Source organism: Lepidochelys kempii, chromosome 1 (genome assembly GCF_965140285.1).
Source record: "Lepidochelys kempii isolate rLepKem1 chromosome 1, rLepKem1.hap1, whole genome shotgun sequence".
Lineage (NCBI taxonomy): Eukaryota > Metazoa > Chordata > Testudines > Cheloniidae > Lepidochelys > Lepidochelys kempii.
Window position 1 is genome coordinate 248,403,950 of NC_136380.1, and position 14,344 is coordinate 248,418,293.

The 14,344-nt window shown below is 43.6% G+C and overlaps 1 protein-coding gene across 1 annotated transcript in view; it reads right to left on the reverse strand.

Moving 5' to 3' along the window:
* The window catches only part of WEE2 (WEE2 oocyte meiosis inhibiting kinase), a 24,974-nt gene extending 14,356 nt beyond the window's left edge, over nt 1-10,618 (reverse strand). Inside the window, exons 1-4 of the mRNA XM_073330016.1 lie at nt 10,603-10,618; nt 5,842-6,224; nt 1,052-1,251; nt 73-124 (exon numbers count right to left, since the gene is read on the reverse strand). Of these exons, the coding sequence (XP_073186117.1) occupies nt 73-124; nt 1,052-1,251; nt 5,842-6,224; nt 10,603-10,618 (651 nt within the window). The remainder of the gene's footprint in view (nt 1-72; nt 125-1,051; nt 1,252-5,841; nt 6,225-10,602) is intronic.
* Nucleotides 10,619-14,344: the final 3,726 nt, after the last annotated feature.

Consider the following 14,344-nt stretch of genomic DNA (forward strand, 5'->3'; position numbering starts at 1 on the left):
ATTATTAGTACTAGTACAAATATAGTAAGGGGCAATTTTTTCTGTACTAGGCAACTATGCAGAGACACTCACCTTGGCTGGCAGCCCCTGTTCCACCTTGCCCCTGCTTAGAGTGGGATCTCCCCTAAAATGAGATTTAGCCACAAGTGAGCCTGGACACACACACTATCCTATTGCAGCAGTCACAAGACTTAGGTTTCACACATGTTTACATTTTTAAAGAGCAGCTTCAAAACTACTCAAGTCTGGTAAAATATTTATAAGACACTTCCAGAGGATTGGTACACAGTGAGTTTCTTTGTATTAGGCCAGAGAAGGCTGAGGTCCTGAGCTGGGAAATTCCTGTTCCAGTTTAGAAAGGCTACACATTCCAACTTCCATACGGCATCCACACGAGCTAATTTGATAGTTTGCCACCATTGCACGCTATGCAGCTCTAACAGAGATGAAAGTTGTGGGAGCACTAGGGAAGAACAGCCACCAGGGGTTTTGCCACTATGTTTATAGAACACCCTGCTCAGAGCAGGTCTAAATGCAGATTGGAACCGTCGGAAGTGAGCAGAACCTCGCTATAATCAGGTTTCACGACGTACTATAGATTAGGCCACAACCTGATCTGAACCGGACCTTTTTGAAGGGGTCAAGGATGCGCAATGTTTTCTGAACATACACCAGCCTTCCTAGTGCATATGGGGAGCTATGCTAGACCCACCCTTCAGGACTTGGGAGTGGGCCCCACCTTCCTCTTTCCCACCAGTCTGAATTCTGTTCTCATCTGTTGGTTATAGTACCAGACACAAATATTGTAAGCTCGGGCTAGATTACATTCATAGTCCCGCTAAAAGCAAGCCAGGATAGTTCTTTATTCCACATTTCTGGTTTACCAACCCCACCTCCCTGTAGTGTTTGCTCTGCATGCCTGATTCCATTCCACTGAGTTTAGTTGTTTCGTTCTGGGAGAGCAAGGAGGAAGATGTACCAATTCTTCCATTGTTGCTTAAGTTTCTTTTAAAAATCCACCCCCTTCTCTGTTTAGGAGCAGTACACTTACAGCTCTCCTCTGGCTTTCCTCTTGCCATTAGGAGGGAAGAGCATCTGTCGATAGGACTCTGGTGTAAATGGGTTAATGTTGACCAGCGAAGCCTGAGTAGAATCATCTGGATCAGCACCAGGAGTAAATCTCAAGTGCCGGGGACCTTTGGAGGGAAATTTTCCCATAGTCGAAGGAAAAGCAGTCTTTGTTAAGAGACTCTGGATTTAAAAATAAAAACAAAGTGAGTTACGAGTGTCCTCTAGTTACTGTTTTGACTGCAGCTGTGTTTTGTTCTGGGCAGACAGCAATAGTTTGCCAGTTTGTCTCCAGTGTCTGATCCACCAAAAGGTGGTTTTGTTGGCCACTAACTGCTCTACCCCACTCTGAAGAGGCTTGGACTTTCTGCAGTTCTTCCCTACTTTCATGTGAGGGGACTGCAGAGCTATTTATGCAGCTGATTTGTCCAAGAAACCTGCTCCTCTTCCCCACTGCAGAAGTCATGGACACAGGATTGTCAATTTCATCAACCTGGAAGACCTGGTTCTATCAAGCCCCAGATAGAACGATCACAACTTGGTCAGGACAAGTTAGTCAGGAAGATCAGACCGACTAAAAAGGACATGGCTTTAAGTTGCCTTCTAGCATCTTTGCAAGAGGCAGTGCTCAGCAGAAAAGTTAGTTCAAACAGCTTTTCTATACTGCTATTAGAATTTATGATATTTTGACAGTAACTAAAATACAAAGCAATGGTGGTTGATTCCTCAGACATCCAGCTTGAATCAATGAGAACTGGGGAATTTCAAGTTTAAGGCCAGAAGTGACCATTAGATCATTTAATCGGAGCTCCTGTATAATCAGATTTTACAGTTACCCTCTATGAGCCCAATATAGTTTGGCTAACATGCCTCTTCCAGAAAGGCATCCCCACTCTTGATTTGATGGCATAGGGAGACTCCACCACTTATCAGTGAGGGTGTTCAACCCACTGGGAAGAGTTTGTGCCTTATTTCTAATTTGAAAAGGTCAGATTTATGCAGGGGTGAAAGTAAGTTGTCTGATTTACCGGTACGCTGGGGCCAGCTCTGGCCCCCGGAAGGGGCGGGGCTGAGGGGGTCAGAGTCAGCCCCAGCCCACCCTGTAAGGTAAGTGCCACCCCTTCTCCTCCCCCCACCCCACAGGGGTAGCAGCAGCAGCCCAGGGCTCCTGGGGCTATTTAAAGGGCCTGGGGTTCCACTGCTTCTACTGCCCTGGTCCTTTAATTAGCTGCTGGAGCCCTGGGGAAGCCGTAGGGCTCCAGCGGCTATTTAAAGGACCGGGGTGGCAGAAGCAGCTGGAGCCCCGGCCCTTTAAATAGCTCCCAGAGACCGCTGCTACCCCAGGGCTCTGGGGGCTATTTAAAGGGCCTGCAGCTCCCCTGCTTCTACTGCCCCAGTCCTTTAAATAGCCCCCAGAGCAGCGGCAGCAGGGCTCCGGCGGCTATTTAAAGGGCCGGGGCGGTAGAAGCAGGGGAGCCTGGCATCTATTTAAAGGGCCTGGGGCTCCCCTGCTTCTACTGCCCCGGCCCTTTAAATAGCTGCCGGAGCCCCGCAGCTGCTACCCCAGGGCTCCAGTAGTGGGGGCTCTGGAGGCAATTTAAAGGGCCTGGGGCTCCAGCCATTGCTGGGCGCCCCAGGCCCTTTAAATTGCCCCCTGGGGAAGCTGGGCTGCCACAGTACGGTGCACTGGCTCCTACCGGTACGCCGTACTGGGGCGTACCGGCTTACTTTCACCTCTGGGTTTATGCCTCTCTTTTCTAAATTAAAGGGCCCTTTAGTATCTGTATTTTCTCTCCATGAAGATTCATTCTTGTCAAGTCACTTTTCAATCTTCTCTTTGATAAACTAGACAGATTGAGATCTTTAAGTTTAGCCCATGAGATTTTACAAGACAAAATGCAATAAGACAATCACTCAAGACTGAGTCTTTGTAGCTTGATGCTCCTCTAGACAAGGGCCTGGTTACTAGAAGGTGACAGGGTTTATTTGTTTTTAGTTAAGGTTTTACTGACACAGTGCACTGATTCACCTGTCTGATGACTCATTAATCGTCAGTGTTATGGTGCTTTCCATACAGATGGAGACAAGTTTCTAGCCTCACACTGGAGAGTCATCCCTACCTTTTTTGGCCAGCTAAGGTGCATTTACACTGCCGCTGAGAGGTGTAGTTCCCAGCCTGGGTACACATACATGCACCAGCTCTGCTCAAGACAACTTCTTGAAATGATAGCATGGCCTCTGTGGTACCAGCCGCAGCTCAGATACGTGCCTAGGATCTCAGGTTGTACCCTTGCCACTAGCCTGAGCAGACACCTGTGCCTCCATGGCCAGGTGGCCACACTGCTATTTTTAGGCACTCCGCTGGAGCAAAGCGAGTACCACTAGGTCTACCTGGGCTGGGAATTATTATACCTCCCAGCAGCACTCCTAGTGGCATGCTGAGATGGCACAAGAGCCAACTATCCCAGTGCATAGGAAAGATAGGAAGTATGGATAAGAGACCATCCTGCCTTAATCAAGAGATCTTTAGTGACCTGAAATGCAAAAAAGAGTCATACAAAAAAGCAGAAACTTGCTCACATTATGAAGGATAAATATAAAAACCCAACAGCATCTAGGGACAAAATTAGAAAGGCCAATGCACAAAACACAGTTAAACTATCTAAGGACAAAGTGTAACAAGTAAATATTTTACCAATACATTTGAAGCAAGGAGGAAGACCAACGACAGAGCAGGCCCATTGCTCAATGAGGAGAGGAAGTCAACAAGAAAACACAGTGATAGCCCAGTGTTAAATGTCCTTTTGTTTCAGTTTTCACCAAAAAGGCTAGCCGTGATCAGACGACTAATGTAGTGAACATCAGTGTAAATGGAGGAAGATTTGAAGCTAAAATAGGAAAAGAGCAAGGTAAGAATTACTTAAACAAATTAGATGTCTTCAAGTCAGCAGGGCCTGACAAAATGTATCCTAGAATACTAAGGAACTGGCTTTTACTTATTTATGATATGTAGAGAAAGGAAAGTCAACATTTCAGTATTTATTACATTAAAATCAGGTCTTGATTCCCCCATTTTAAGCTAAAAGACTTCTTGGAGAAGTAGCAGGATGTCATCAAAAGACAAGAAAATAAACTTGTGCAATTGAGGAAAGATTTCAGTCAGACGGCTTAAGATTCTGTGGTTTGCTAACATCTAACACTTGAGAGAAAGATTCATTATGCCAAGCTCTCAAGTTAAGCCTAAGGAAGCTCCTACTCCAGTTCTCTAATGCTCCAAGGAGCAGAGTATCCCCGAATTGGGGTAAGGGAATGTTGCAAGTCAGAAGTGGGACACCAGAACATTATCCTAGATAGCAGTTTTGTTTGCCCATCCACTATCTGCACTATTAGTCGTACGATATCTGTTCCTCACCAGACAGCCATAATCCATGAGAGATACAAGGAGATCCAAAAGCAAAAGCCCTTTGATGTCCATTAGTCCCTGGATCTACTGGCCAGGAAGAAATCTAAATCCTATTCCAAAAACAAAACACCAAAAAAAACAAAAAACAAAAACCTGCATCAAGAAGCACTAAAGGAATTCCATCTGCTGTGCTCCGTTCAACCAAAGGGGCAACCTAGTTGCCAGTCAATTGAGAAAGAAATACTGGATATGATGGTGTGTGACCCTAGCTGGCCTTTGTGAGTCATAGCATGCAAAGGGACATCTGTGCAGTTACAACAATGCAGAGAAGTCCTCTGAGGACACAGTGAGTTCCAGGTCTCCACCAGTACAGGAGGGAAGCTCTGTCTGTTTTATTGATAAATCACCCTATAGGGGAACTCATTCAGGAACTTCTGTGGGAACGGAACCAAAAATCAATGACCTTCTCCAAGAAATGTACTTGCGTGCAATAGATACAAAGTTATCTTTCATCAGTGAGCCAGAGGAAGGTGATTAGTGCTTCCACCACATTCCTCTCCTAACTCCACCCCCTAAGGGCTCATACAAAGCTAGTTTGCCATAAGAATGATTCCTACCCAACGCCAGCTTTGATGAACAGTTCAGTTTTGTGTACAGAAGTATCAGTGTAGCTGGACAGCAGAAACTGGTTAGAGGTGTTTCAGATTTGACCGTGAATGGAAAATAGTTTCCCTTTTTCTAGCCAGCTCTTGCTAACAGCAAGTTCCATTTAACGACCCAAAGAATGATCTGGGAACTAGGAATAAGTAATCAACTGCAGCATCTTGCTTCCAAGTACTATGTATGTCCAAATAATTTGGAGTTTCCTCCTTGAATCCTATTAAGGACAATTCATCTACCTCAGTGGTAGAGCGTTCTAAATACTGACCACTATGAAGAGCATTTCTTTGTATTGAGCTTAAGCTTTGTTTTAAGTGGGTGCTGCCTGGACACCAAGAATGCCTAAGGGGCTGTCAACACTAAGGATATATCTAAGGGTAAGGGATTGCCAGTTAAGTCAAGGTACTTAAGCATGTTTGTTAATGCTGCACTAGACACTCCCCAAATGTTTGTTCCAGGGAAGAGACATTTGTGGCTCACAAAACAGAACTAGCCCCTGCCTTCCAGTGCTCATAGTCTAAGTTTATGATGAGAAAGTGGGTAAAAACATACAAACTGGGAGTGAGGAAGAAGGGAGAACCAATAAGGTGGCAGTCAAACAAGCACATTCCACACAGTGGGCAGTAGCCCCTGCTTATCACCTGTTTAATGTAATTCTTGCAATATATTTAAGACAACATTTTCAAATGGGCATAGAGACATTTCCTTGCCTTGGGAGTGTGCGGGGTGTCACACAGCTGCAGTTTTCTCCAGGTGACGTAATGCAGTGGAGTCCCAGGACATTCCCAGGCAGGACCAGTGTTCTTTCTCAAAGATGAAGCAGAGTCCACAGTGGGACTCACCCATGCTTTAGTCCGAGTCAGAGACATATCACCTACTTTTCTTTTGGGGGTTACTGCAAGAGAACTGTTAACTCTCCAACTCTGAAAATCCCAGCTCTTCTGGGGGCTTGAACTTTGGGGAGCCTCTTCCTGTATACTGCTGTCCTCTTCCTGTATACTGCTGTCCTCTTCCATCTCATTCTCTTCAGCGCAGCTGGAAAAATCCAGTTTCTGGATAAGTTCATCACTCTTGTCCCAATCATCCATTGTAGCTAGAAAGACACAGAACGAATACCAGCCTATTTGATCAGTAAGGGGGGATACTGAGTGTTATTTACAAGATTGATTGTAAGTAATCATACTATTTCCTCCACAGGAGATTCATTATTTCAGATTTGTAGCCTTAACCCCACATATACAGGAGTTTAGATTGATCATAACAGTCATTTGACTATACCAAATAAGGGAAAATATCGTGGAATTACCCCTCAACCCAAAAGATCCATTCAGAGCTTAGTTCAACCTTTGTAAAATAAACCCTGGTCCTACTCTCACCAGTAGGAATCAGGAATAGTTAAAATGAAGTGCTGTTGGGATATTAAGCCTATGTAAATAAGATCAGGATGAGACAGAGAGAGTATCCCCCTCCACCAAAAACAGTTACTAAGTATTCCATCCACTTCCCACAACAGATACACAAATCACATTATACTACTTGATAAACTAGATATAGTGACTCCCACTAGCTCCTTTACACTACATCTCTAAGGAGAAAGTACTATGTTACATACAGCTGTAAAAGCAGAAGGCCCTCAGACAGTTACCAAATATTTTCTAGCAAAGCCCATCCTTAGTGAGAAACTACCAACTACTGCTGCTCCCACAGCATTTATAACCACCAGCCTGCAGCTGTATCATTGTTAACAGGTGACAATTAGAACTCAGCATCACCTGTTTACAATTGCTGGGGCCCATCCTGCTCCAATTGAAGTCAAAGGCAATTCCATTTTGTCATAGACTTAGCTGGTAGTGTGGCAGAGCTAACTGTTTGCAAACAGCCCAGTGGGACAGCTACACTTTCCTACACACCGTCTCCTTACTTCCTAATTCTTGTCCCTCCCTCAGTTTCCCAGAGCCTAATGAAGAGGCTGCACTTCCTGAAAGCTTGTCTATTTTATTTTGCATTAGTCTGACAAGATAGGTAGCCCTTATCTTTGTCAATTATTAGTCCTTTGGCTACAGGACTAATATCTGAGTCCCACGTCTAAGGTCTCCATTTAGATCTGACTGGGTAGTACATTGTTTTGGACAAGTGCTATAACCCATGTGGAGAGATTCAATAACCTTATTTAGAACGTGTTAGACCTCAAAGGGGAGCAGGAGGGGAGGGAGAACAAGACTGTATACAGGCCTCTACAAGGTCAAGGAAAAGATTCACAACTCCAGCTTCCTAGTGCTTGAGCAGCTAAAGATTAAAGAACCTTGTCAAGCCTGTGAATGTATTTGTGAGATTGCCCACCAAGGGGAGGAGTCGTTCATCTCTAACCCACCCAGGAGTGGGACAATGGCCCTTCTCTTTGTGGTTGTCCTTAGAAACCAAGGATTTTGTGTGCCATTGTGAAGTGCATGTTTTTGAAGAGGAATATAGAATTTTAATGAACTGGGAACTAGACTACAGTGGCCTTTTTTACTTAGTGCCGGGGAAAGCTGCCAGAATGCAAACATGAAAAAGAGGAATCCTCTAGCCACAGAACAGGTACAGCTCTGGCATAAGCAGTGCATATGTTCCCTATCTCCCCTCTCTCCCCACACACATACACACCAAGGGGGCCTGGAGGGGCCACCTGTAGGAGTGAGCGGGGAGGTCAGTTGAGGGCCATGGAGTCCTAGCAATGTGAGCTGACTACTAATAAAAAGGGTGGTAATTTAGGTTTTGTACCAGTGATTAACTCATTTTATATGGGCTAATAAAGAGCTATCAGAGGATAACAGAGCAGTGACCGAGTCAGCTTTTTACCATCTGCAGCTGGCTAGAAGACTGTGAACTTTCCTCTTGGATGTGGACCTTGCCCAAGTTATCCATGCTTTTGTTATCCCAAGATTAGACTATTGCAATGAACTCTACATGGAGCTACTCCTTAAACCATTCAGAGACTGAGGCTGGTGTAGAACACAGGGGCTCATTTGCTGAATGAGGCATTTTGCTGGCAACACATGACAACAGTGCTCCGGGATGGGCACTGGCTGCCTATTGGTCTCTGGGAGGACTTTAAGGTATTGGTTATGACCTATGAAGCCATAAATGGCCTGCGACTGGCTTACTTGAGGGATCACCTCTCTCCTAGGCCATACTATCACAACTGCAGTCAGCTGGGCTGCTGGAGCTGGACCCCCAGAGACCAGGCAGCTAGCAGTGTCTTCCTTGTAATAGCTCTCAAACCTATGTAGTCTGAAATAACCCAGATTCACTGACCTTCTAGGCACACTGTAAAAGACACCTGTTTGGGAAGGGTTTTGGAGAGGGCTGAGGGTGTGCTTCCCAACATGGTGAAAAGCTGGAATATAGGTATCTGGCTGGCTGAGTTCTTGTGAAATGACTATTTTAATGCTGTGCGGGAGGGAAGGTTTCAATGTGTTCTTAATGATGTGCTAGGGTGACTAGAATTTGGGTAGGAATCTTTTATTTTAAATCTAAGCGAATAAATAAATAATTTCCAGCCACTATTAACTAGCTTTGAACTAGTGACCTAGAGATGAAAAACCTCGTCCTGTTGGATCATATTAAAGAAGTTCTGTATTAAAATCACAAATGAGTTTGATTCCCCATCGTTTAAATTCCAGGGTATTACTAATTAAGAGGTCTCTTGATTTTTGGTACTGTTTCTCTCCCTCTATGTGTGAAACTTGCAAGCTGCTAATTGTGTGAGTACATTCTAAGACAGAGTCTGTTCTCAAAGCAATCCTTTGTAACAACAACTACTTACACAGAGAGAGAGTCAAAGCAATACTCTGTAACAACAGAAACAGCACCCAGAGACTCCCCGCCCTTTTGTTGTATTCATCTCGCTTTGTTAACAATTGTGATTAAAATAGAGATAGAGGATGTATGTGGATGGATGCTTGGTGTGGATAATAACTGAATGATCAGGGAGGTGCCAGCCTAAGAATCCAGTTTCCTTTGGCTGAAGAAGGCGTCAAGTGGAAATAATCAGAGGACACGGCCCCCCGCCCCTCCCCCGGGAGGGCAGACTGAAATCCACCCAACAGCCTCAAGGATGGGAGAACCAAAGAACAAGATAACATCTAGCAGCACAGAGCCGTCAGGAATGTGCTATCTGCTGATTGATTCAGCAACAGCATGATGAAGCAATTCCCATAGACTGGCATTGGAAGAAATTCCTATAAAAATGGACTCTAGAAAGTGAGAATTTTGGGGTCTGATTCTGCAAACCAACTTCCAGGAGCATCAGATGAGCATCTGACAAGGCCCTGCTCCCTCCTCATGTCCAGGCCACCTGGCCAGTGGCTTGGCATGAGCAACTCTAAGGCTGGTAACTATGATAACAACCTTGTAGAACCTGTGTGTGTGTATAAATGAATGTGTGAATAAATATGAGATTGAATGGAATGTTATAGCTATAACTAACTGTTTACTATGATTCTTTCTGTATTCACAATAAATGTGGCATTTTGCCTTTTCCCACTTAATAAGATCCTGCTGGTTTTTATTTTATTGGTATAACAATCCCCCAATTGTCAGTCCCCTGTCTCCCAAACCATCCCACCCTTATATCATAAAGGGCTTTACTGAAGAAAACCCGACATGTGACTGGAAAAAGGAGAAGGAGGGGGAGGCTTGTGACTACTTTTTGTTTCTTTTTACCATATAAAGGAGGCATAAAAGGATGTTCACCCTTGCTTGTTGTGGTATATTAGAAATAACAAGTCTTGACTTCCTGTGTTGCTAGACAACTCTTTGGAGGACTGTAGAACTGGTTAAGAGATTTATCAGCCCTCAGTTAGACGTACGGGGATATTTGAATCTGTTTCAAAAAACACTTTTTGCCCAATTGTTTTTCAATTATTTGAATTAAATATGTATTAACAGAAACAAATAGCACAGAAGGCAAATTCTCTCCTGGCATAATTCCCTTTGTTTCAATGAAGTTACTCAAGCAGAGAATTTGGCCTTGAGTTTTAAACTGTAAGTATGTCTAAAAATTGCTTCAGCTCTTAATGTACTCAGGTTTCTGTTTCCTAAGAAGTTATAATTGCTTTAGTCCTGGGAGGAATTTTTCCAACAAAAAACAACTCAATATTTGGTATTTCTAATATGAAAAATTAAATAATTGTTCAGACTTTTCCCTGGTCCTGCAAACACTTCAGCATGTGTTTAACTTTAAATATTTAAGTAGTCCTGTTGCAGTCAATGGGACTACGTGGAGCGTAAAGCTAAGTATGTGTGTAAATATATGCAGGACCGGCCTTTCTTTATGCCTCATTCAATAGCAAAACAGGCCACTTTTTTTCCCCTTTACAAGTCACCTTCCACAGAAAATGCCACAGGCTAAATACCACATGCTGCTGCTAAGTAAATCTGTGTACAGGTTTTGTGAAACAAACAGTGCACCTTCTCAATATTGAATCTACCTGATCTGAAGTTCATAGCAGCTGGTCACCACTTGATCAATTTGAAACACCAAAGCCACTTTTGACATCTATGGATCACAAACTTTTGAATGGTGTATTGCATATCCAGATCAGCTCCATAGGAAAAAAGTTAGACCATTAAGAATTTTATGCCAATACCTTCCTTTTAATTTGGGCTGCTGAACTGGGTAATCCAATTAATCAGAAAGTCTCCAAGGGAACTGATTTAAGCCTTATGATATTTAATGACAATGATGGCTGCTTAAGGAGGATGGTAATTACACTCAACTTGGTTGCTTTTGGAGTGCCTTGGTAGTTCTTAGATGTTTGTGTTTCAATCCTATCCTGATTGTGTCTGCTACTCTGAAAACAGCTTTCAGTCCCCCTGTAGCTGTACTACCTCTCAGTCCTCATCGCTGCCTCCCCCAGAGGCGAGCTTGCAACTTCCGAGCCAACTATTCCTGATGACAGGTTTCAGAGGGGTAGCCGTGTTAGTCTGTATCAGCAAAAACAATGAGGAGTCCTTGTGGCACCTTAGAGTCTCTAAGGTGCCACAAGGACTCCTTGCTGTTATTCCTGATGAGCATCTCTTAAGATATTGAGGGTGCTGACATGGAGCAGGCAATAGGTTCTGTTTCTACCCTAGTGCAGATATTGGCTCTGCTCAATTCCATGGACTGATTTAGTATGACATGCTCAGTAGAGCTCTACAGCGACTCAGACAGTAGCATTTCTTCTGAAAAGAGGTCTACTGTTAGTTGGGAATTCTGCCTAATTGGGATGAAAGAGCATCCACCAGGGCCTCTAGATTCTTCTCTGTTAGGATTATAAAGACGGGTATAATAATGCACAGGAAGATTAAGTGACTTTTTTAAGAGAAACAGACTTTTCCAAGTTCCCAAAAAGAATCAGCAGTAGAGCCAGAAATTTAGGAGTCTGGGATCTCTGTTCTTTGCTCTAGCCAGATTACACTTCATTAGCTAGGTCTATTTTGGTTACCTTTGTATTAATTGTTATTAATATATATGGAGTGTTAACATTGCTCAGTGTTATGCATAACATAGCGGAAGTCACAAGGCACAGCCCCAAGGAAACTACATCCTTAAGCACTAATTCTGCAAAGAGATCTGTGCAGGAGTCCATATTGACTTCAATCGGGCTCTGTGTTGGTATAATGAGGCGCCCACACGCATCCACTTTCAGGATCAGGGCCTAAATTAGCACAGACAATATAGGTCAGAAATATTGCAGCAAATGACATTCTAATGTTTGGCTCAGTGGCACAATTATCTGTGGGTTTTTTTTCCAAAAAATAATGGTATCAAAATAATTTTATAATCTAATCTATCTATACGATCTACAGTGCATGCCGCTGAAAAGTTATCTCCTGGTACAGTATAAATAACCCATATTTATAATTATCTGATTGCACATCCCACTATGCCAGTTGCATTTAACAGGGATGATGAAACTGACAGTTTAGATTCCAGTTTGTGAGGATACTAAGCTCAGTAGAGAAACTGACTTGCACAAACTCCAAGTCACTTGAGATCCAGCAGTTTCTCCACTCTGGGGGCATGAAACTCTTCTCTGAGTTGTGGCCCCAGCTGCATGCTCTAGGAAACAATGTAGATTTAATTCCTTTTAAGAAAGTGACTTTAATCTGTGAGGGAAGAAGATGAGAATTTAGTTTTTCTTCCCAGAGGGAACTGATGTACTTCTAAGTTTAAGTAATGGCACCTAATACAAGGGGGATGGGTAGAAATATCCTAAAACAAAGAGCAATAAAAACTATACTGTAATAAAAATATTCTAGGCAATAGCACAGTAGCCTCATACCACAATACAGCATTTAATTTTTAATAGCACCCAGTATGTCTAATCGATCCAGGGCAGTGGTTTTCAACCTTTTTTCATTCGCAGACCCCTACAAAATTTCAAACGGGAGTACATGTTGGATCATATTAAAGAAGTTCTGTATTAAAATCACAAATGAGTTTGATTCCCCATAGTTTCAATTCCAGGGTATTACTAATTAAGAGGTCTCTTGGTTTTTGGTACTGTTTCTCTCCCTCTATGTGTGAAACTTGCAAGCTGCTAATTGTGTTAGTACATTCTAAGACAGAGTCTGTTCTCAAAGCAGTTCACAGAGAGAGAGACTCAAAACAATACTCTAACAACAGAAACAGCACCCAGAGACTCCCCACCCTTTTGTTGTATTAACAATTGTGATTAAAATAGAGATAGAGGATGTATGTGGATGGATGCTTGGTGTGGATAATAACTGAATGATCAGGGAGGTGCCAGCCTAAGAATCCAGTGTCCATCGGCTGAAGAAGGCGTCAAGTGGAAATAATCAGAGGACCCCCCGCCCCCCCCCCCCGGTGGGCAGACTGGAATCCACCCAACAGCCTCAAGAATGGGAGAACCAAAGAACAAGATAACATCTTGGAGCCGTCAGGAATGTGCTATCTGCTGATTGATTCAGCAACAGCATGATGAAGCAATTCCCATAGACTGGCATAGGAAGAAATTCCTATAAAAATAGACTCTAAAAAGTGAGAACTTTGGGGTCTGATTCTGCAAACCAACTTCCAGGAGCATCAGATGAGCATCTGACAAGGCCCTGCTCCCTCCTCATGTCCAGGCCACCTGGCCAGTGGCTTGGCATGAGCAACTCTAAGGCTGGTAACTATGATAACAACCTTGCAGAACCTGTGTGTGTGTGTGTGTGTATGTGTGTATGAATGAATGTGAGAATAAATTTGAGACTGAATGGAATGTTATAACTATAACTAACTGCTTACTATGATTCTTTCTGTATTCACAATAAATGTGGTATTTTGCCTTTTTCCCTTTAATAAGATCCTGCTGGTTTTTATTTTATTGGTACAACATTTTGGTGGAGAATTGCGAAAGGGGGAATATTGGTAAAAAACCTCAGTTATTGTAAATATTGGTGTGCACACCGCCAGCTCTAGTGAGCTAGGCATTTCTATTAGGTTAACCAGACCTGCTGGCCTCCGAGAAGGTAGCAGGGGACCTGCTGGCCTCCGAGAAGGTAGTAGGGAAAACAGATTAAAGCAGACCTGCTGGCCTCCGAGAAGGTAGCAGGGAAAACAGATTAAACTAGACCTGCTGGCCTCCGGGAAGGTAGCAGGGGACCTGCTGACCTCCGAGAAGGTAGCAGGGAAGAACAGGTTAACCGGACCTGCTGGCCTCCGAGAAGGTAGCAGGGAGAAACAGGTTAACCAGACCTGCTGGCCTCCGAGAAGGTAGCAGGGAGAAATAGGTTAACTGGACCTGCTGGCCTCTGGGAGGGTAGCAGGGGACCTGCTGGCCTCCGGGAAGGTAGCAGGGGAAAAACGCATAGATTAAACTATGATTTCAGAATCTAGGCTGTGTCACTTGCTAAGTAATACCAGCAGTGACAAAGAGATTGAAATATCCATGTTAAGATGTTTAAAAGAAAACAGGGTAAGCCAGTACTAGAGGGAGGAATGGAGTCAGAAGGAACTCCAACCTCACCTTTTGTTAAAGAAATTACACCTTTTAAACAAATCCTTCAAAAATTTGGGCACAGTCCTTGGACTAAACAAGCCCTAGCTGATGTCTGCACTATTTCGGACCTAGAGGATAGATTGGCTCAGTATATCCTCATATACAAACCTTCTAGTGCTGCCAAAAGAGATGCAGCAGCAATTTGGTTGTTGTGGGAGGCATGTAAGGATTCTTCTCTCCG